Source organism: Aotus nancymaae, unplaced genomic scaffold (genome assembly GCF_030222135.1).
Source record: "Aotus nancymaae isolate 86718 unplaced genomic scaffold, 86718_ANA_hifiasm-v0.15.2.pri h1tg000007l, whole genome shotgun sequence".
NCBI classification, from domain to species: Eukaryota; Metazoa; Chordata; class Mammalia; order Primates; family Aotidae; genus Aotus; species Aotus nancymaae.
In genome coordinates this window covers 2,908,271-2,930,596 of record NW_026988418.1, presented here as the reverse complement: position 1 = coordinate 2,930,596, position 22,326 = coordinate 2,908,271, and the positions used below count along the sequence as shown (strand labels likewise).

General features: G+C 53.6%; 2 protein-coding genes and 1 long non-coding RNA gene across 4 annotated transcripts in view; 1 reads left to right on the top strand and 2 right to left on the bottom strand.

Annotated features, from left to right (window-relative positions):
- LOC110568557 (uncharacterized) overlaps nucleotides 1–13,899 on the top strand; it is a 36,417-nt gene extending 22,518 nt beyond the window's left edge. Inside the window, exons 7-8 of one of the 2 annotated variants that reach the window (XR_010341169.1) lie at nucleotides 5,251–5,360; nucleotides 11,680–13,899. This is a non-coding gene — a long non-coding RNA (uncharacterized LOC110568557). Of the gene's footprint in view, nucleotides 1–5,250 lie in introns of both variants that reach the window. The other variant, XR_010341168.1, reaches the window with a different exon arrangement.
- LOC105708014 (bone morphogenetic protein 8B) overlaps nucleotides 8,496–22,326 on the bottom strand; it is a 28,969-nt gene continuing 15,138 nt past the window's right edge. The window contains exons 2-7 of the mRNA XM_021672111.2: nucleotides 21,620–21,809; nucleotides 20,751–20,899; nucleotides 12,626–12,820; nucleotides 11,706–11,785; nucleotides 11,092–11,202; nucleotides 8,496–8,694 (exon numbers count right to left, since the gene is read on the bottom strand). Of these exons, the coding sequence (XP_021527786.2) occupies nucleotides 8,545–8,694; nucleotides 11,092–11,202; nucleotides 11,706–11,785; nucleotides 12,626–12,820; nucleotides 20,751–20,899; nucleotides 21,620–21,809 (875 nt within the window). The 3' untranslated portion in view covers nucleotides 8,496–8,544. The remainder of the gene's footprint in view (nucleotides 8,695–11,091; nucleotides 11,203–11,705; nucleotides 11,786–12,625; nucleotides 12,821–20,750; nucleotides 20,900–21,619; nucleotides 21,810–22,326) is intronic.
- LOC105708013 (succinyl-CoA:3-ketoacid coenzyme A transferase 2, mitochondrial-like) lies at nucleotides 15,666–17,616 on the bottom strand. Its single transcript, XM_012439127.2, has one exon. The coding sequence runs from the start codon at nucleotides 17,508–17,510 to the stop codon at nucleotides 15,957–15,959; it is 1,554 nt and encodes a 517-aa protein (XP_012294550.2). The 5' UTR covers nucleotides 17,511–17,616; the 3' UTR covers nucleotides 15,666–15,956.

Genomic DNA, 22,326 nt, shown 5'->3' with positions numbered 1-22,326 from the left:
AGTGCTGGGATTACAGGCATGAGTCACCACACCTGGCCAAATGAAGTCATGATTCCTTCTTTTTTTTATTTTTATAGTGACAGGGTCTTGCTCTGTCAACCAGACTGGAGTGCAGTGGCACAATCACGGCTTGCTGCAGCCTCAAATTCCTGGGCTCAAGTGATCCTTCTGTCTCAGTCTCCTAAGTAGCTGGAACTACAGGCATGCACCACAGTGCCTGGCTAATTTTTTCTTATTTTTTGTAGAGATGGGGTCTCACTATGTTGCCCAGGCTGATCCCAAACTCCTAACCTCAAGTGATCCACCCGCCTCAGCTTCTTAAAGTGCTGAGATTACAGGCATAAGTCACCATGCCCAGCCTTTTCTCTCATTCTATGGGTTGTCTTTTCACTGTTTTGATGGCATCTTTGAAGCACAAAATATTTTAATTTTGATGACAAAGTCTAATTTATCTTTTTTGTCACTTTTGGTGTAGTGATTATGAAGATTTACTCCTACATTTTCTATTAAGTATTTTATGGTTTTCTCTCTTACATTTAAGCCTTTGCTCCATTTGGAGTTAATTTTTGTGTCTAGTGTGAGGAAAGTGGTCCAGTGCTACTCTTTTGCATGTGGATTTTTAGTCGTCCTGGCACCATTTGTTGAAAAGCCTGTTTTTTCCTGTTTAATTGTCTTGGTATCCTTGGTGAATATAGTTGACCATTAATGTAAGGGTTTCTTCTGGATTCTAAATTAAATTTTGTTGATCTATATGTCTGTCATTGGGCCATTACTACTCTGTCTTAAATTCTGTACCTTTCTAGTACGTTTTTAATTCTGGAAATGCTAGTCTTCCAACTTTTTTTTCCTTTCAAGATTTTTTGGTTTTCCTGAGTCTCTTACATTTCTTATGAATTTTGGGATAAGCTCTTGTCAATTTCTACAAAAAAAAAAAAAGCCAGCTAGTATTTTAATACAGATTACACTGCATATGTAGATCAATTTGGGAGTATTGTCATCTTAACAATATTAAGTCTTCTAATCTATGAACTTAGGATATCTTTTCATTTGTTTAGGTCTTCTTCTGTGTTTTTCAATAATGTTCTGTGGTTTTCTTTTCTTTTCTTTTTTTTTAAATTGGAATGAGGTCTTTCTCTGTTAACCAGGCTGGTCTTTAACTCCTGGGCTCAAGGAATCCTCCTACCTTATCCCCGCAAAATGCTGGGATTATAAGTGTAAGCCACCATGCCTAGCAAGTAAGAATTCTTTAAATATTCTGGGTACAGGTCTCTTATCAGTTATATAATTTGCAAATAGTTTCTCTCATTTTTTTTTTTTTGAGACATGGTCTCGCTCTGTTGCCCAGGCTGGAGTGCAGTGGTGCAATCACAGCTCACTGCAGTCTGAAACTCCTGTGCCCAAGTGGTCCCTATGTCTCTGCCTTACAACTAGCTGGAACTATAGGCACACACCACCACATCTGCCTAATTTGTAAAAATTTTTTGTACACAGCTGTGACTGCACCACTGCACTCCAGCCTAGGCAACAGAGTGAGACCCTTCTCAAAAAATATGTATATGTATAGCAATTATGTTTCTATACATTAGCAATTAACCTGAAAACAAAATTTAAAAAAAAATTATATTTACAATAGCATAAAAAGGAATAAAATATTTAGGAATAAGTTTAAAAGATCTATAAAGCTTATACTTTGAAAACCACAAAACGTCCAGGCATATGGTTTATACTCATAATTCTAGCACCTTGGGAGACTGAGGTGGGAAAATTGCTTGAGTCCAGGAGTCTGAGACCAAGCCTGAGGCAACATAGTGAGACCTCGTCTCTACAAAAATATATAATCAATTGTATATTGATCTTGTATTCTGCAACATTGCTAAACTTGCTTATTAGTTCTAATAGTTTTTTTGTGGATTTTATAGAATTTTCTCCATGCAAGACTGTGTCATCTGCAAATGAAATAGCTTCACATTTTCCTTGCTGATTGGATGCCTTTTATTTCATTTTTTTTCACCTAATTACCCTGGCTAGAACCTTCAGTACAGTGTTGAATAGAAATGTCAAGGGCAAATATCCTCATCTTGTTCCTGAACTTAGGGGAAAAGCATCTGGTCTTTCACCATGTAGTTTTCTGTTGATACCTTTTATCAGATTGAGAAAGTTTTCCCTTCTATTCCTAGTTTATTGAGTTTTCATTATGAAAAGGTGTTGGATTTTGTCTAATGCTTTTTCTGTATCTGAGATGATTATGTGGTTTTTGTCTTTTATACTGTTGATATTTGTCTGTTACATCAATTGATTTTTGGATGTTAAACCAACCTTACATTCCTGTGATGAATCCACATCTTTTTTGGGTGACTCTATTTCATTCGATTATGAGCTCCACCACTGTTAGGGCCAGTGTCCCCAGGGGCAGATGGGGTGGGTATCCCTAAGTCTCTCTTTATTCTGCTCCTTCATTCCCCTGAGTTCCCCTCTTCTATTCTATCTGCAAAGACAAGGATGGGAAGCCAAGGCAGAAGATGATCATCGCCAGCTGTGGGGAGTACATGTGGTGCTCTCTGCTCTCCACTCTGCTCTCCATTCTGCTCTTTCCCTTGCACATCCAGGAAGGAGCTGCCAGCCTCAGAGGAGGCAGCACCAAGGGTGCCCTGTTTGAAGCAAGCAGCATTTGTGGCATGAGGCCTGCCTCAGGGTCAGCTTGGAGCACCTCTGCAGGCACAGCATGGACTGTTCCCAAGTGCAGCTGTGGGCCCAGGAGCCAGCACAGGTGCTCCTTCACCAACCACCACCACAGGCAGACTATGGCCACAGGCTTTTTCCGGCATTTGCTGCCAGGTCTGCTGTGGACCCACCAGTGTGGCTCCTGGATGTTTTATTCTGTTTGGTTTGCTAAAATAAATCCTAGTTCTTATACTGCTGCCTGCCAGCCAGGTCCCAGGTGTTTTCAGAGGTTGCTGCTGGGACAGGCCTTAGCATCTCTGCTGCTGCTCTTCTATTTTAGGCCAAGTCCCTTAGGGGATGCTCTCATCAGCCCATTGTGGGGCAGTAGAAGGCAAAGCCATATAAAAGTGCCTCTGTCTTCTCTCTCTGGTTGGTTACCATTTCTGCTGTCACACTAGCTGGTCTTGTGCCTGATGGGCACCTGTAATCAGTCTCACTGACCTGCACTTATTATGCACTCCCTGAACCAACAGAACTATATTATGAAGAATCACCCAGGGCCCTTCATTAGTCAGCGGATGTGCTTGGTGCTGGGGAGAAACAAGCAGGGGTGGGTCCTACCTCCTCCCTGACCCCAGGCCCACCTAGAAATTGTAGTGTGGTGCCACGGTGTGCAGCCCGTGCTAGGATGGCTCTCACCTTGTACCAGTTTTGGGCCAGACAGACCACCTCATGGCATCTTTCAGGTGCTGAGGTTGAGCCCCAGCAGTCTCCAAAACCCTCCCCCAGGGATGCCCACTGGCTCCCATGACATGTCCCAGGAGCTCTGTCTGAATCATCTTTTTTTTTTTTTTTTTTTGAGATGGAGTTTCACTCTTGTCACCTAGGCTGGAGTGCAATGACATGATCTTGGCTCACTGCAGCCTCTGCCTCCTGGGTTCAAGGAATTCTTCTGCCTCAGCCTCCCAAGTAGCTGGGATTACAGGCACCTGCCACCATGCCCAGCTAATTTTTGTATTTTTAGTACAGATTGGGTTTCGCCATGTTAGCCAGGCTGGTCTCGAACTCCTGACCTCTGGTGATCCTCCTGCCTCGGCCTCCCAAAGTGCTGGCTGAATCAAGCCTTGATATTGAGAATCCACCAGGGTGAGGGTGGTGGGGAAAGAAGAAGCCTATTGCCCTGGCCCCAGTGACCCCCGGCCAGCTCCACCTCTGGCACCCTGGGTGGGGCTTCTCCCCCTTGATCAGCTTGGGCCTGCAGCGTTCCCAGCAGGCACTCTCACTCCTCAGTGTTGATGTCATGTTACTGGTGGTCAGTCATGGCTGTCAGGACAGGCAGCATTGAGGCCAGGAGAAGGCCAGCTACCCAGAGAAGAGGATGTGTGTAAAAAGTGCTCAACATAGTGGGTTCTGGGGCTGGCCCAAGGCCCTGAGAGGGAGGACTGGTCCCACAGCCCTGTGAAACAAGGGAGGACCTTATTGCTGTGCTTGCCTGATTACCCTGGGAAGGAGGGATCAAGGGACCAGCCAGAGAGGCCAGAGGGAGAGGAACCTTCAGGTTTTCCCCAGAAGTTATCCCAGTGGGTCCACCTGTAACCCTTGTATTGTGAGGTCACCAGAGCCTCAAAGGTAAGGCGCCTGCCCCTGCTTGTGCCAAGTGCTACACAGAGGAGGAGAGGAGATTATTGGTCCGAGGATTCCAGACCAGTGGGCAGACTCGTGGCCACGCGATCTGGGCACTGGGCTGCCTGCCGCCCTGTGGGAGCCCCACCCCAACCTCTGAGGAAGGGAACGCAAGACCAGACATACGAAGGAGAAGCTAAAGCAGAACTCAAGGGCTGGAAGGCTGCTAACAATTATGTTTTGAAAGAACATTTAATAGAAACTTTCAAAATGTTTCATACATTGAATAACTCAGATCACCAAGCAGTGCACAGAGTAGGATCCTAACTTTATAAAATATCCTATGTCATATATAAATAAAAATGTGTATGTGCCAAGAAAAAAGACTGGAAGGAATTAGGAGCAGTGGTTCTCTCTGCTTGATTATGGGTGTTGGTATTCTGGTTTTTGTTTTTTTCTCTGTGATTGATTGTGGGTGTTGGTGTTCTGGTTTTTGTTATTTTCAAAATTTTCCCCAGCACACAGGTAGTTTTCTTACATGAGGAAAAACATTTGTTAAAAGTAGGGAGCGGCAGCTATTTGCTCAAGGCTTCCCAGTAAGGAAAGGAACCTGGAGTAGAAAGCGCCCCCTTGAGCTTCCCACAAGGGCAAAGTTAGGTGCCAGCCACACTCACTGCAGGGCCAGGGGAGGGCCACACAGCTGCCACTTCCCCGGCAGAGACCTAGCGCGCAGGTCACTGCCGATTCAGACTCCTTCCACAAGCAGGTGAGGGTGTAGGGCCACACCTCTTGCAAGAGATGACCATGTGTAGATCTTGAGGAAAAGCACAGCTCTCAGGTAAATACAGCAGTACTTCCAAGCACATTCTGGGAGGAGTGGGTTTTATGAGGAAGGCACACAAGGCAGGCCCAAATTTGCAAGTCCATTTAAAATGAGCCTGCTCAGAATTGCTGTTTATTCCACAGGTCTGCACAGGCATGGCTCTATGTGTCCCATGACACATTTGACCCTCATGGAGGCCTCAAAAGGGCAAGACCAGCACCCTCTTCTACAGAGGAAGGAGTGGGCGCAGCAGGTACGTGATGGGTACAGTGGCTCTTGCCTATAATCCTAGCACTTTGGGAGACTGAGGTGGGAGAATTGCTTGAGCTCAGGAGTTCAAGACTGGCCTGGGCAACATAGTGAGGCCTGGTCTCTACAAAAAAATGTAAAAATTAGCCAGGTGTGGTGGCATGTGCCTGGCGTCCTAGCGCCTCAGGCTGAGGTGGGAAGACTGCCTGAGCCCAGCAGGTCAAGGCTGCAGTGAGCCATGATACAGCCATTGCACTCCAGCCTGCGCAACAAAGACCCTGTCTCAAAAAAAAAAAAGGCAGAGCCAGGACTTGATGCCAGGTTGACTTGGTTCCAAAACCTACCCTCTCCTTTTCACAGATCCCTTTCCCATGAAATAACAGGGAATTTCTCTAAAGCACATCGCCCAGGTCCCTACATAAAGACAAAGAAACAGGACTTTGCACACTCGGCTGGCATCAGGGCCAGCCCTGCGCTGCAGTGTGAAGATGGCCACTGGGGTGGGGGAGCTGCTCTGCACTGAATGGCCCCAGACCCCCTGTCATTGACTACTTGTCGCTGCCAGTGGGACTGAGCTGACTACCCTCATTTATGCTCCTGATGTGTAGCTTGAATGCATCCTGGGGGTGGGAGACAACCAGGCCAGAAGATGACCTTGGTAGCTGAGCACTGACCCCTCATCAGCTGTGTATCCATACACCCTCCTCCTTTTCTGAGGCCTTCTCTATGTGATGTCATTTGGTGGCTGTCTGGGTGGCTAAAGATGCTAGAAGTCTGGCCACCAGGAAGGCCATGACTGTCACCTTCTGCTTTGCTGCTGAAAAGGGAGTCTCATCACGATCCTCAGGCCTGCTCTGCACACCTGATGAGCATGGCAGTGTTTGTGTCTTGAAAACATTCATTTCACAAACTCTTAGCATCCCCAAACTATGCCAGTTTACATACTGGGCACTGAAGAGACCAAACATTTGTCAGTTTCCAAAACTCTACTGCCCAGTAGTGGAAGAAGAGAGCTGTTAAATCAGGTCTTGCAGTGGCAGATAGGCCCCAAGTCCTGTGGCAGCCGGGCCATCAGGGCATGTCTCAGGCTCTGGGAGAAGGTCACAGGGGCAGATGGGCTCTCTGGCTGGAAGAGCCTTTGGAATGAAAGAGTCCCATGTCCTCATGTCGCAGATGAGAAACTGAAGCGTGAATAAGAAAGAGGACTTGTCTTGACATCAGGTCAGTGGCTGAGTTGGAACCAGAATATCTGTCTCTTGACATTCAGGCCAGTGCCTCTTCCAGTCCCTACTAGCTGAGCTTGAAGCCCTAGACTAGTAGGGAACTCACTGTTTGCAGACAGCCTGGGCCCGCCCTTTGCATACATGGAAGGGTCTCATCCTCTGCGCTTGCACACAAAGGCCCTCCCTGGTCTGAGTGGAAGGGCTGCTGTCCCGCAGCATGGCCCCAGCCTCTACCCCTGCTGCCAGACCAGCTCTCCCTAGCCCCATCTCTGGGGGTGCAGCATGTGAACTCCAGAGAGGCGCATCCTTGGGCACATGGGAGGTGGAACCACCCTGCCGGGCTGTGCCTGTGGATGGAACAGGCCCAAGATCTGCTTTTAATGACATGGTTTGGGCAGCTGGACTCTGTCTGTTCCAGCAGGTAAATTATAGGCTTAGCAAGTCAGAAATCAAATAAACACTCCAACTCCCAGTGGCAGCTCCAAGGAGAACAGTGGTTTCCGGAACAGCGGAGGCTGAAACAAACCTCCCCACCCAACTCAGCCTAATTACTGCCTGTCACTCCCTGGGACAGGGACCTTTTCTTTGACTCATAGCCCCAAGACACAGTACAGTGCTGCTGGGCACCCAGGGTGACGCCGATTTTGGTGACCAGCCTGTTCTTAACTCCTAGACACAAGCAAACACTGGCAGTCCCCACCCTTGCCCCATGCCTGTCTGGAGACTGCCAGTCACTCTGCTCTGGATGGAATGGATTGCTCTACAGTGGAGCAGTAGGGGGAACTGAGGTCTTGTTGACAGTGCCTGGTGGTGGCTGTCTGCAGTTCTGTGCTGAGGCCCAGAGGCCCTGTCCAGGTTCAGTGGGAAAGGTACGTAGGTTGATTACTGACATCAGCCATGGGCAAGGGGGGTAGGCTGTGGGGGCATCTGCTCTGTGCCAGCCTGGACCACACATCGCAGCTGCTGGCCTTGCCTCTCTGTCTCAGTGCTGAGCTCTGAATAGCTCAGCATGGTAGAGATGGCTGAGGGAACTGGAAGCCCCCAAGATTCTTTGCTCCTCTGGGAGTCATACCTCTTTCCCAGGCCAGAGAAGGGGGAGGCCCAGGGCAAGGGAAGATACATGACATAAAATATTCCCAGTGGTTGGGTGCAGTGGTTCACACCTGTAATCTTAGCACTTTGAGAGGCCGAGGCGGGTGGATCATGAGGTTAGGAGTTCAAGACCAGCCTACGGGGAAACCCTATCTTTACTAAAATAAAAAAATGAGCTGTGCTTGGTGGCGAGTGCCTGAAGTCCCAGCTACTCAGGAGGCGGAGGCAGGAGAATTGCTTGAACTCGGAAGGCGGAGGTTGCAGTGAGCCAGGATTGTGCCACTGCACTCCAGCCTGGGGGACAGAGTGAAACTCCATCTAAAAAAAAAAAAAAATCCACGGTGGTGGCTTCATGAGGACCTCTAGCTTATTCTTTTTCTAACATGCTAACTGAGGCCTGGACCAAATTAGAAAAATCCAAGAACACACTGTACTGAGAACATGTGCATGCCCAATTATGCCCAGAAATGCCCAAGTGTTGTGTTGTCCCTGGGAAGGGGCAGAGCCCTTCTCCCCACCCCAAAACCCTGTGGTAGATGATGGTGCAAAGCTCGCGTCAGCCAACCTCAGACCATCCAGGGCTGGCCACAGTCTGACAGGTCCTAAGATAGGACTTCTGTGCTGACTCCAGACAGTGCAGTCAGCACAGGCTCCAAGACTGCTGTGTACCTTAGGCCACCAAAGTGTCAGGCAGGGTGACAGCCACAAACCCCAGGGGAGAGGCACAGAGGGACCTCAAAAGGACCAGAAGCCTGACAGAAAGTAGGCACAGAAAGTGAGGGCCCCTGACACCCCTGCTTGAGCTGTGACAGCATTGAACGGTTTCCTGCTTCTGAGGGGCCTGATCCGATGAGAAGGGCAGGTGGGCTGGGCTCAGTGGCAGCCGCAGGCCTTGACGACCATGTTGCGCTTCTTGCGCAGGATGACGTTGTTGCTGCTGTCATAGTAGAGCACGGAGGTTGCGCTCAGCTTGGTGGGTGCACAGCACGCCTTGGGGACTGAATCTGGCTTCATCAGGTGCACCTGGCCAGGGAGAGGGCACAGGCAGGGGCATGAGCCCAGTGGCCGCCTCCAAGGACTCACCCAGCCCCACCCCAGCTCCACCTGCTCCCCATCCTGGCCATCTCCAGGCCACATGGGAGCAGCACAATAATAATAACTATTCACAGGAATAAGAACAGCCCTCAAGGCTCTGGGAGCAGGAGCTGTGGTGACCAGCAGTGCCCAGGGAGGGACACATGGCAGGGGGTGTGGGGCAGGTGGGCAGGGCACTAATGAGGGGTCTCAAGTCCCAGAAAGGGCTCAGATTTCCTCCTGGGGATGATGGGAAGGAGAACCGCATGGCCAGGTTTGTGCCTTAGTGAGGTCCCCGACGGGGAGCCTGGAAGGACCACTTCCTTCTTTTGGCCCTTTGGACCCAGAGGCTTCACCTCCCATACCCCGCCTCCCTCCCCAGGCTCTTGGAGCCTAGGCCTTGGTCCCTCTCCTGTGCTGCTCTCCAGACTTGCGGATCCTGCTCCCCTCCCCACTTCTGCACTTAGGGTCTAACAGGGCCTTGGCAGAACAGCAAGTTCCTCTCGCCCTGACATCACAGCGCTGCCTGGGAGGCCTCCTGGAAGCCTCTTCTCCCCTTCTCCCTTCTCTGGGAGCAGCCCCTGGCTCAACTTCCACCTCTGTGCTGTCTCAGGCCACCTGCTCAGTTCAGCTGCCATCACCTGCCAGGTGACCACAGCAGCCCTCCTCCCCGGCTCCTCTGCCTTCTACTCCCCCCACCTTCAGCCTCCCCAAGCCAGAGAGGTCATTCTGGAGGGTGACATGGACCATGACACTGCTTTGCTAAAGACCTCCAACAGCTTCTCAAGTTACTTGGAAAAAAATCCACCCTCTTCCCAGGGACCCCTAGACTGGGAGCCGGCCCTGCCCACCCCGGCATCACCTCCCTCCACCCTTTCTCCCAGTCACTGCACCTAACCCCTCCTCCCTGCTGGCTCCGATCTTAGGACCAGCTTGCTCCTGTCTTAGGGCCTTGCATTTGCTCTTTCTGCTGGAACATTCCTCCTCCAGCTGCCCAATCTCCCTCCACTGAGAGAGGCTGGGCCCAATCTCCCTCCACTGATGGGCGGCCTGCTCTGCTCTTCCTCACAGGAGCATCAGCTCTGTGGGTGGTAAGCTTCCGTGCCCACCGACAGCCTCCCTTAGAGCGCAGTGCCTGATTGCTGCCCAGCAGGTTGTGAATGCTCACTTTAGTTGAGCCCCTGAGGGGCAGGGGCAGAGGGGATAGAGTCTGGGAGTTGCAGGTGCAGTCACCTTCCCATACATGCAGCCGTGAGAACCACACAGCATAAAGGGTGGCTGGGCCGGGCTGCCCCAGGCATCTTCATCACCCCTGAGCCTTTCAAGGAGGGCGCTCTAGGTGTCCAGCAAACGCCATTTGACCATGCAGAAAGTAACTGTTATCATAGGCTCAAAGCAGCTTTTGGTAATTCCTTTCCTCTCATGCCAAAGCATTGCCTTTCTGTGTGTATGTGTGATTTTTTTTTTTAATTTTTATTTTAGAGATAGGGTTTCACGTTGCCCAGGCTGGTCTCGAACTCCTGGGATTACAGGTGTGAGCCACCGTGCCTGATCAAGGCATCGCCTTTGAACCTCCTACGAGCAAACCATAAGGCTGTGGAGTACCAGGAACTGGGATTCTAGATAAAAATTTCTAGAAGGAAGCCTGGGTGCCAGAATCTGCAAACACAGAGCACTCAGCAGTGAGCAGCACCAGTGATCCCATCAGAAGCCGCTTTCATCATTTAAGGTTGCCCCAGACACCGAGGCACCAAAAGCCAGGGGATCTGGAGAAAACACAAATGGCCAAGAGAGAAATGGGGAAAAGCCAAAGGGTAGAGAGCCACACCATCTAGACGCTCCCTGCCTGCGGTGTGGCACAGGTGGGTGAGTGCACACGCACGTCCCTCGTGCTGTGTGACATATCCTGGGTGGGCAGACTTGCCAGCGTACTCAGGTGCCCACGTGTTAAGATCACAGCCCCCACACGGCATGCACGTCCACTTCGTGTGCTGTGCCTCTGACCATAAGGAGCTGTGCCTCTGTCAGTCTGGGCACCGCACACAGGTGCATAAGTGTCCCACAGGAGCATGCGCAGTGCGTAGAACAGGCGCGTGTACACGGCTGTTTAGTGTCAGTGTGGGGTGTGTCTGTGTTCAGGTGCGAGTCTACGTGGGCTAGCGTGGCTGTATGAGGACCAGTTCCTGCAGAGCTGTGGGAATTTGGTGACATTACTGACTCTCTGCAGAGGAAGCTCCCTGAGACATGGAGCAGGTACCCTCCCTGCCCTCCCGGCTGGCTGGACCAGACCCCTCTCCGCAGGGCCCCCCACCCCAGGGGGCTGGACAGGACAGGCATGGTACTGACCAGGGACTGAAGGATGGCGTGGTTGGTGGCATTCATGCAGGAGCCCAGTGGGAAGGAGCACTCCCCCTCACAGTAATAGGCCGAGTAGCCTTGCGGGGCGATGATCCAGTCCTGGGGGCATGGGAAAAGGTGAGTCCCATCCATGTGCCCCTCCCTGAGCCTTGGGCCCAAACCCACCCTCCACCCCTGCAGGGCAGTCTCCCACAAGAGGCCTGAATCCACCCAGGAACCCCCAGCAAATGCTGGGCAGGAGCTCAGGCCCGACATTCCCCATCCTCACACTGCGTCCCTCCCCATCCGGCCCTCCCCTGCCAATGCCTCCCAGAGCTGCAGTCGAAGTCGCAGCCACAACCGATGCAGGGAGGTCTCAGTTTCCTTGCAGCAATGCTGACAGCTTAGTTGGTTGATTCAGTCTTTATTTGCATGGTTAAAAAAAAAAAAATTACACACCCTTTCTCACCACGTTCTCACTTTAGAAAACTTGGAAAACACAAAGAAAAAAATACGTAAGAACATTGAAATCTCCCATGATTCTACGTCCTCCCTGCGGATTCCCTTCTGCTCTATAGGTGGCGATTGTCATTTCAGAAACAAGGAAAAGAGTCAGCCCTTACCAGCCAGCCGAGGTCCTGGAAGCTGACGTAGAGCTCGTGCCGACGGCAGACCTGCCGGCCATGGGAGCCGTGGACATCATCTGTAGGGACAGAAGGTGCAAGGTCTTTTCTGGGGTTCCTGCTCTGCACAGCTGCTGCGGGTAGCAGGGTGGAGGACCCCCTGATGAGCACATTTGTCAAATGAATGACAGGAAACCATTTGGTCTCATAAAGCCCATCCCTGGAACTCTGCTTGTACCATGACCCAGCTCAAGAGCCTGCCATGGCTCCCAGTGGTTAGAGTGACACTGTGCCCAGCCCTCCCATCCTTCAGCCTGTGAGCGTCTTGATGCTCCAGTAAACAGGCCAGCAGGACCCTCGGCCATCCTGTGCCTCCTCCTCCTCCTCTCTGGAGAACCCTGTGACTCCAGCCCACCCTCTCCTGCCACACCCATTCCTCAGGTTCAAGTGGCTTACAACCAGGCCAGTCAAGGGCTGACTCCCTGGGAAGGAGGGCACAGGGTCGGGTCAGGCCTGTCCCTGATCCTGAAGGGCTTGGCCCACTTGGGGAGAAAACTTTGCATAAGTAGCCGAGGGTCCTGCAGGGTGCCCGGGCACAACTGCGGGCCACGAGGGGCTGTGGCGCCCAGGGAAGGGGCAGCCAATTCTGATGGAGGTTCCTGGGAAAGACTGAAGGAGCCAGGGGAGGGAGAGAAGGGGCCTTCTGGGTGGCAGGGACAGCCAGGACAGCCAGGACAGGCCTCTGGAGTGCCGGTCACCAGGGTGAATCAGGGCAAAGATAGTGTCAGGGAAGGGGGCTGGAGAGTGGCCATCAGCTTGAACCGACCTGAGCCCGAGGGCTCTGGGCCACCACCTGGTTCTCGCCCTGCCTCTCAGCCGGAAGCCTGCAGGGCCTCAGCCCCAGCCCGCCCGGCCCTCACCAAAGATGCCTGGGAGTCGGCTGTCCTGTGGCAGCTCGTTGGTTTTCTTTGGCTGCCTCCTCCTCAGTGGCCTCACTGCCCGAGGGGTGCGGACGGGATTCTGACTGGCCCTGAAGAAAGTGACCACGAAAGGCTGTCGGGAGCGCGGGGCCCGTTGGCCCAGCAGGCCGGCCAGGCCAGGATCCACGCTGTGCCCTGAGACAGAAAGGAGAGAGGGGTCACTCATGGGCAGTGGGCCTGCAGCGGACACAGCAGGGATCTCTCTGCCGGGCCCGGGCAGGTCCAGGAGTGTGGAGGCTGAGGACCCCAGGGGTCCTGCTGAGCCTCAGTTTCCACATCTGAAGCCTGGTCCAGCCCTGGCCAGTCCACATCTCTTCTAGGGCAGATCTGGAGGAGGTTGGGGAGGGGCTTGGGGCTTGGTGAGCTGCAGGCGGCGTCATTAGTGACAGCTGTGACACAGACATTTGTGAAGCGCTCTACCAGTTTGAAGATTTTTCACATGGATCGCCTCATTGGGTCCTTACAGTAACCCTGCAGCTCCTACCTCACAGGAGACCCAGAGTCCCACTGCCAGTGACTCCCAGAACTGGCACTCTAACCAGTTTGAGGACCCTGAGGCCTGTGTTGTGTCTTCTGTCCCACACTTTCTGGGGTATGAATGTCAAATTATGACTGAGACAGCTCATGGCAGCATCTGCCAGATTTAGCAAGCGCTTGCTCCCCTCTCCCCTGGGCACAGCCCAAGAGCAGCCGGGCATTAACTGTCTCCCTGATGCCCACAAGGGAAACACCAGGCTCCGTGGAGCAGAGACATTGGAACCAAATCCCAGAGCCCAGGGTTTAGCCTGCAGTGGTCTCATTCCAGAGCCCAAGTTCTTATGCATGAGCTGGGTTTATAAAGAAGAAGGAAAAGAAAGAATAGAAGAGAAAAGGAAGGAAGGGACAGAAGAAAGAAAAAGAAAAGGAAAGAAAGTGGGGAGGGAGGAAGAGAAGGAAGGAAGGAAAAGCTGAAGCAGAGAAGGAAGGAGGGAAGGAAGGAAGGAAAAGAAGAAAAGGGAGGAAGGAAAAGCTGAAGCAGAGAAGGGAAGGAGGGAGGGAGGGAGGGCGGGCTGGCTAGCTGAAGCAGCTAACTTGGGCATCAGCCCCAGGAGGAGCAAAGCCTGTATAAAGGGATTGTCCCCCATAGCCACTTCCAGACTGAGGATGCCGCTAAAAACATGGTAACTAACCCTGGAGACGCCAATCTCACCAATAAACCTGTGCATCCTCCTGTACTTGTTTGGATTTCAATAACCTTTCCATTGTAAAAGCAATTAACCACGGTAAAGAAAGTTTTGAAAAAAAAAACCATTTTAAATACCTTTCAACTCCCATACATTTTCACTTTTCTGGGCTCTTCTATTTTCATTATGTAAATTTAAGTTTTCCACAGTTGTCAGCCCAGCAAAGATGTCCTCATTTTTTTTCAACTTTCAAATAGCTAGGTGTGGTGGCTCACCCCTGTAATCTTAGCACTTTGGGAGCTCAAGGCAGGCAGATCACGTGAGGTCAGGAGTTCAAGCAGGAGTTCGAGACCAGCCTGGCTGACATGGTACAGAAATTAGCCAGGCATGGTGGCATGCGCCTTTAATCCCAGGCTGAGGCAGGAAAATCGCTTGAACCCGGGAGGCGGAGGTTGCAGTGAGCTGAGATTGCACCATTGCACTCCAGCCTAGGGGACAAGAGTGAAACTCCATCTCAAAAAAAAAACAACTCTACAATAAATATTTCAAATGTATAAAATCCTTTGGAGCAGTACACCGTAATTTACTTGATTTTGGCTCATCATCAGACACGTGGGTTATTTCCCGGTTTTCATGATAAAGATGGGAGTGCAATGGGTGAAATTTCCTGATGCTGAGTTGCAGAAGCATGATTGCCAGCTCATTTTCACAGCTGTTTAAACAGTGCTGATTGTTCAGTTTACATGGAATTGTTCAGTTTACATGAGGACACATTTCACCTTGTTACAAGCACAGATGTACGCATGTATGTACACACATGCATATGTGTGTGTCTGTATAAACACAGATACACATACGCTTAGACGTTACACATACAGATGTATTTATTCCTACGTGGTTCTCCAGTACACCCTACAGGCCAAGGACATTGCCTGCCCCACCCTCAGTCCCACTCAAAGTCCAGCCCTGAAGCAGCTGTGCCTCAGCCCCAGTGTCCCTTGGCCACTTGATTGAAGAACCAGTGAATCCAGAGACCAGCCTTTGACCTGTGACATCACCTGCCACAAAGGAGCGTGGAGAAAAGCTGCTGAGATGGAAGCTATGAGCTGCAGGCGCTGACGGGAACGGAGGCCCAGAGAGCACTGGACAGAGCTCGGCTCACGGTGAGACAAGGTTATGGGGAAGCAGCAGAATTACAAGGAACAGAGCTGGGCACACAGGAAAAGGCAAGTGAGGCCACAATGGGGAGGACAGAACAGCCGAGCGGGGTGGTGATGGTCACCAGCCCAGGCACAGGAACGGCACTCTGCAGACTTGACACATGGGGACGGCCTGGGGTCCAGGGCAGCACTCCCGGCTGTACGTGTGGCTCTGTCCTGATTCCCTGGGGAGCCCTGGTGGCCATGGGGCCAGGGAGGCTATCAGTCCCACAGGCTTTGCTCACTATTTGCTATAGTGGGGCTGTGTTCAGGGGTCTTATGGGGGTCTCCCAGATGCGGGATAGAATATCGCATTAGATCAGTTACACCACAGACACTCACAGAGCCCCTGTGAGCCAGGCCTGACGTGGGTGCTGGGAACCCCTCTGTAGGTCTCACAGGCCAGGCGAGCCTGACTGGGGACCCTTGGAAGCAGCTAATCCCAGGTTCCCATTTTACAGAACTGGAAACTAAGGCCCAGAGAGCAGCAACTGTCTAAGGTCCCAGAGCAAGGTGGGTCAGAGCCAGGATTGTCACACACTTTCCCAGCAAACCGAAGGGGACTGGCTGGGTGTGGCTGGGGGTGATGGGAGGGGGTGAAGGGGACTAACGGAGGGTCTTGGTTCAGAGCCCTGTATCTGGCAGGTCTGGAGAAGCTCCCTCACCCCCACCCCTCTCCTTCCTTGAAATGCTCAAGGAACACAAGGAGGAGCTGATCTGTTTTCCTTGTGTGTTTAATTAAAGTCCCAGCTCTCTAGAGGAGCACAGTCCACCTAGGGAGGAAAATTGGAGGCTAGCAGCAAACCCCTCCCAGCGCTGGGGAAATGTATTCCTGCGGTGACCAACGTCCCCTGGGGAACCTGGTGGGGCCCCCTGATGAGCGCACTTCCCAGCCGAGCTTCGCCTCCCTCAGGGTGCCACCTGCTGCATGGGCCTGAGGTTCGGGCACATGGCAAAGTCACAGCCCGTGCTCTTTCTGATGTCGTCCACGGTCAGGCCCTCCCAGAGCTCCCTCAGCGTCAGGCCTCTCTTCCTGTGCACATCGAACACGGCCTTCTCGGTGATGATGCGGTCCACGCACCGCTTCCCGGTCAGCGGCATGGTGCATTTCTCCATGATTTTGGGGGTGTTGTCCTTTGCACAGTGCTGCATGGTGACCACCACTCTGGTCTTCTGACTGGACACCAAGTCCATGGCACCGCCCATGCCTTTCACTTTCTTGCCGGGGATCATCCAGTTGGCCAGGTCGCCGTATTTGGAAACCTGCATGGCTCCGAGCATGGCTAGGTGGAGGTGTCCCCCTCGGATCATGGCGAAGGAGTCGTCGCTGGCGAAGCAGCTGCCCCCGGGAAGCACCGTGACCGTCTGCTTGCCTGCGTTGATGACGTCGGGATCCACCTCGTCTTCTGTGGGAAACGGGCCCAGGCCCAGGATCCCGTTCTCACTGTGAAGGTGGACGGTCATGTGGGGGCTGATGAAGTTGCTGGCCAGCAGGGGGATGCCTATGCCCAGGTTGGCGTACATGCCGTCCTCAAATTCCAGAGCTATGCGTCTGATGATGCGCGTCCTGGGGTCCTCTTCCTTCAGGGCGTCTGCACCTTCCTCTTTCCGGATCGTTAAGCGCTCGATTCGCTTCTCGTATTTCGGCCCCTTTATCACGCGATCTACATAAATGTTAGGGACGTGGATGTCTTCTGGGGCGAAAGTCCCCACGTCCACGATCTCTTCCACCTCCACCGCCGTGACGTTTGCAGCTTTGCACATGGGCACGTTGAAATTGCGGGCGCTTCTCCTGAAGACCACGTTTCCTGCCCGGTCGGCCTTCCAGCCTTTCACCAGGGCGAAGTCCGCCCGGATGGCGAGCTCCAAAAGGAAGTGGTCGCCGTGGAACTCCCTCACCTCTCGGGGCTGGCTCATGACTGCCAGGTGGCCGTCCGGGGTGTAGAGGATGGGGGCGCCCCCTTCCTGGACCAGGGTCCTATAGCCCGTAGGGGTGTAGAAGGTGGGCACCCCGGCACCCCCCGCGCAGATGCGCTTGGCCAGGGTGCCCTGGGGCGTGAGCTCCAGCTCCAGCTCGCCCGCCAGGTACTGCTTCTCGCACAGCGAGTTCTCGCCCACGTAGGAGCAGACGATGCGGAGGACCTGCCTGGTGGCCAGCAGGAGGCCCAGGCTGAAGTCCTCCACGCCCACGTTGCTGCTGACCACCTTCAGGTCCTTCACGCGGGTCCTGCGCAGCGCGGCGATCAGGTTCTCGGGGATCCCGCAGTGCCCGAAGCCCCCCATCATGACGGTCGCCCCGTCAGGGATATCCTTCACCATCTCCACTGGGTCCCTGTAGAACTTGGCGCGGCGCCGGGGGCTGGTGGCAAAGCAGCGGGCGCAGCCCTGGGACAGCGCGAGCCGTGAGCCGCAGATGGGGACCCTGCGCCCAAGCCCTGAAGCCAGGAGCCGCAGCGCCGCCATGGTCGGCCCGGGTCCGAGGCCAGGGCAGGCTGTGTGAGCTCCATGTGCGCCCCCCTCGCCGCGCCGGGCCCCTGCGTCACAGAGCAGGGAGTGCGCCGGAGCCCTGACGCACCCCTCCCAGCCTCGAGGCCAGTGTCACGACAGGGCGGAGACCGCTCCCCTGCTCCGCCCTGTGGTTCCCCTGCTCGCCCCCACCCTGGGGCGCCTGCCAGATTCCCTCCTGCCCCAGTGGAGCCTCAAACACAAACTCCATCCCCCCTCCCCTAGCTTCCCCAGAGACAAGTATCTACTGAGCAGGCACTGCTGGGTGACATCTACGGTCATGACCACCCTCACTGGGCACTCACGCTGTGCCAAGCACCCTCCTTCAATCCTGTGACAACCCGGAGAGTGGGTGCCTGAACCACTGTAGCACACTTCACTGTGACAGCGGGGACACTATCCCTCACCTCCATCAGGAAGAGTCCCTGCCCTAAAGAGGCCCCCCTCTTGTCCTCCTCATCCCCTGCCTCCTCCGCTTCCCTGACTCCAGCTGCCCCCTCCAGCTCCCTATTCCACCTGCTCCACTCCAGCTCCCAGCTCCAGCTCCTAGATCCAACTTGTGCAGAATTTTGCAGTTTTCTTCCCTCTGCTCAGAATCACTCCAACGCCACAGCAGTGAGCAGGCGTCTCCTCACCTGTAAAGGACCTGCCTTGTCGCTGGTTCTCTCCAGCCCCAGCCCCTGTCTCTGCTCCCCTTCCCCAGCAAAGGTTCTGGAAAGCACTGTCTCCTGCCTCCACTGCCTGTCTCCCTCCACCTCCCAGTCAGACCCACACTCCCCAGAGATTTGGGTCATCAACCTCTGTGTGGCAAAATCCTCGGTCACTTCTCTGTCCTTGCCTTCAGTGACCACGGCAGGACACAAATGACAAACCCTTGCTTCTGGAAACACTTTAATCTGGCATCTAGGTCACCTCACCCTCCAGGCGTCCTGCTCCCTCCCTGGCTGGCCTCTGGGCTCACTGTGGCCCCTTCTTGAGAGCTCTCTGGATGGTGGAGGCCCCAGGGCTCTGGGCCAGACCCCCTCTCTTCTCCATCACTGTCTTCCTTCCCTAGGCGACCTGGTCCCGCCCCATGCTTTAAATCCACATACATGCCAGCACTTCCCACACCTGGGTCTTCACTCTTCACGCTCACCTGTCCCTGGAATGGCATTTCCATGAGGACCAGGGATCTCAGTAACATCCCAGGGGGCTCAATAATATTCCAGCCAAAAGAGACCCCTTGACCACCCACCTCAAACCTGCCCTTCATCTATCTTTCCCCAGTGCAGGCCAAAAAGAAAAATCTATTAGAAACAATGCACTGGTTCCATCCATGCATCATTCAGGCTTCCTCCCTTTCCTTCACCTCCTCGCCAGCTATAACCACGTCCTGACACTGAAATCAACCCACCTTCCTCCACCTCCACTGCTACCCACAAGCCACTCGCAGCACCCACCTGGACCACTGTGGGGTCCCCACGGGCCTCTCTGACTTCACTCTCATCCATCTCAGTCTACTCTCCCCCATTGAAGTAGGGGGTTCTTTATTTTATGCATATATTCAGTAAAGTTTTAATTTTACAACAGTTGATATTACATACAAATTTGCAAAGATAGTATAGAGGCTGAGGTGGGAGGATCGCTCGAGCCCAGGAATTGGAGGTTACAGTGAGCTGTGATCGCGCCACGGCACTCCAGCCTGAGCAACAGAGCCAAACCCGGTCTCAAAGAAGAAAACAATAGCACAGGGAGTTCCCATACACCTGGACCCAGTTGCCCTGGGAAATGTTAACATTTTACACTAGTAGGGTACCTTTCTCATAACTAACAACCAATACTGATATCTTATTAAGTAAATTCCATGATTGATCTGGATTTCATAACGTTTCCCTAATGCCCTTTCCCTGGTCCAGGACCCCACCCAGGACCCCACATGCACTGAGCAGGTCTCCTTAGGCGCCTCTGGACTCCTCCAATTTTCCGACCTTCCCTTTTTTTGATGAGCTTGGCGGTTTTGAGAAGCGCTTGTCAGGTATTCTGCAAAAGCCCTTCTCTTTGGGCTTGATGGTTTTCTCGTGGCTGGCCTAGGGTTTCGGGTTCAGGGAAGGGGTCTTCTCCTTGCCTTACACCCAGGGCACGTGCTAGTGCCGTGCTGGTCACTGCAGTGAGCCTTCCTCACCTGGCTGAGGCGCTGCGCATCAGGTCCCCCACGCCCTGTCCACATCACTGAGCGCAGCCCACGGAAGGGGTGGAGAGCTCGGCTCCATCCTGAGAGAGGGATCATCTCAGAGGGTTCTCTTTTAAAACCTGAATCAGGCTGGGCAAGTAATGCCAGCACTTTAGGAGGCCGAGGTGGGTGAATCACCAGGTCAAGAGATCGAGACCATCCTGGCCAATAAGGTGAAACCCCATCTCTACTAAAAATACAAAAATTAGCTAGGCTTGGTGGCATGCACTCATAGTCCCAGCTACTCAGGAGGCTGAGGCAGGAGAATTGCTTGAACCCGGGAAACAGAGATTGCAGTGAGCTGAGATTGTGCCACTGTACTCTAGACTGGCGACAGAGTGAGACTCCATCTCAAAACAAAACAAAAACCTGAATCAGGTCCTGTTGTCCTCCACTGCTATCATGCTAAGAACCCCAGCCCCTGGCCCTGCTTTACACTGACTCAGAATGGCCTCTGGAAACCCGTCCTCGCTGCTGCTCCATGGCGGCCCCTTGCCACACCTCAAACACGCCCATCTCATGCCCACTTTGGCCTTTGTATTCCCACTGCCTGGCATAAAGGAGGCTCTCCCCAGTATCACCTGTGGAGTGAACAAGGGTGTGAATCCCCATCCTGTAGAAGAGAAGACGGTCTGGAAAGGTAAGTCCTGGTCAAGGTCACCGAGGAAGGGCACCGTCAGGCTGGACTTCAAACCCAGCCTCCTGGCCTCAGCACCTGAGGATACAGCCACTTCCCCTCCTTCTTTTCCCAGGACAGAAACTCCCAAGGTGGAGGCCGCTCCGTGGGAAGAACCACCTGCTTCCTGGGAAGCAGAAGGAGAGGAGGGAGCATGCTCGCCAGGCCAGACTTCGAGCCCTGGACCTCACTGACCCTCGCAGCAGGCACAGCTGGTGAGGCCAGGCACCCATGGCCAGAAGAGGTCACTACCACTGCCTGTGTTGGCAGACAGGAGCCCCAGGAACTGCTCCCGCAGAGCCCCCAGCCTCACCATCCTCAGTCTCCACATAGAGGCGGAGTCCCAGGTCCTTGTGACGCTTCAGCAACCAGCGGTCACTGGCTGCTGTGATATCCAGCACCAGCCAGTCCTCATCCCCAGCTCCAAGCGTCTGAAGATCCAAAAAGAACAAGTCAGACTCCCTGTGGACACGAAAGAACAATTAACTGGTGGCCGGCACAGCTGTCTCCGTGTCTCCAGGGCCCGCCTGGGGGCTGTCACAAGAGCGTCTCCCACCTGGCTCTGGTCTGTGCCCCTTCTGAGCCTCATCTCACTGCCTCAGCAGAGGTGTACACATGGGGAAACTGAGGCTCAGTGACCTGTCCAAGTCCCCACAGCAAGGATGGCAGGGCAGGGATTTGAAGGCAGCACTGTCACTGGGTGTGGGAAGTAGAAAAGTTCCTTTTAAACTTTCCTTTCTTGTTAAAGAATAAGTGTGCTAATAACTTTGTTAAGTTTAGATTGTGAGGTCAGGCTCCAGCCAACAGAGATCAGACACAGCAGTAAGGACGACCCCAAACGCGTAAGGGATAAATTTGCGTGTTTTCCATTGTTCATTGCACTCTCATGGCAAGATGGCCAGTGAGAGTACCCCTCCTGCAGTCCAGGAAGTAAAAATTGTGTTGTTGAAATATCCTTTGTCTCAGTGCTAATTTTTCATTGTGGCACCGAGCATCTATTTCCAACACTGGGGCTCTTCCCACAGTGCAGGGGCCCTGGGACAAGCACCTCTCCTGTCTTTGAGGCTCTCTTTTGGGTCCTCCGGGAAAGGCTCCACTCACCCCCACTCCCTGCTGGGCTGCCTTGACCATGAGACTATGAGGCGGGTTGGGTGGGGAGCACCCGGGCCAAGGGGAAGGCACCTGTTGAACTGCTCCTGGACCACCTGGAACATGCTGACGTGGAGGGTGCTGTTGAGCAGGTGGGTGCTGGGCACCTTGTAAATCCGGAACTCCGCGGCTGTCACCGCCTCCCCAGCCGGGATCTGGGTCAGGTCAAAGTGGAACTCCTTCCAGTGGGGCTCCTGGTGGCCCAGGGCATGGTCTCGCTCCACTAGAAGACAAAGCAGAGCTGGGCTGGCACTTGGAATGGCTCGGGCTCTGGAATGGGCAGAGCCGGTGTGAGCTACTGCCCCCAGCTGCCCACCGCTCAAGGTGCAGGGGGACCCAGGAGGCCGGGGTGGGGCTGGCTTCGTCCTCTTCAAACATGTGTTCCAGGCCTGGCCCTGGGGCATGGACAGGACTGAGGGGCTGTTGCAGCCAAGCACACCCTGAGCCCTGCACCTGGCTGTGCTCAACAGGCCCCAGGCTCCACACCCCAAACTCCTGTTGCGCCCCTTCTCGGCCCTGGCTGGTGCTGTGACCCACAGATGAGACAGAGGAGAGAGCTTCCAGCTAACAAGAAGATGGACATTGGACCCAAGGCAGAAAAAAGCCCTGACCCTGCAGGGAAACCTGGTAGTCAGGGACATAACCGATGGCATGTCAGGGGACACGGGCCATCCAGAGCCTGCCCACTGCCTGGATGAGAGGTGCAGCAGGGAGGGCTCAGGGCTGACGGCTGAGCTGGG

Bases quoted from the DNA above. Each gene is read 5' to 3' on its own strand.
- LOC105708013 (XM_012439127.2), bottom strand. From the start codon at position 17,510: ATGGCGGCGCTGCGGCTCCTGGCTTCAGGGCTTGGGCGCAGGGTCCCC.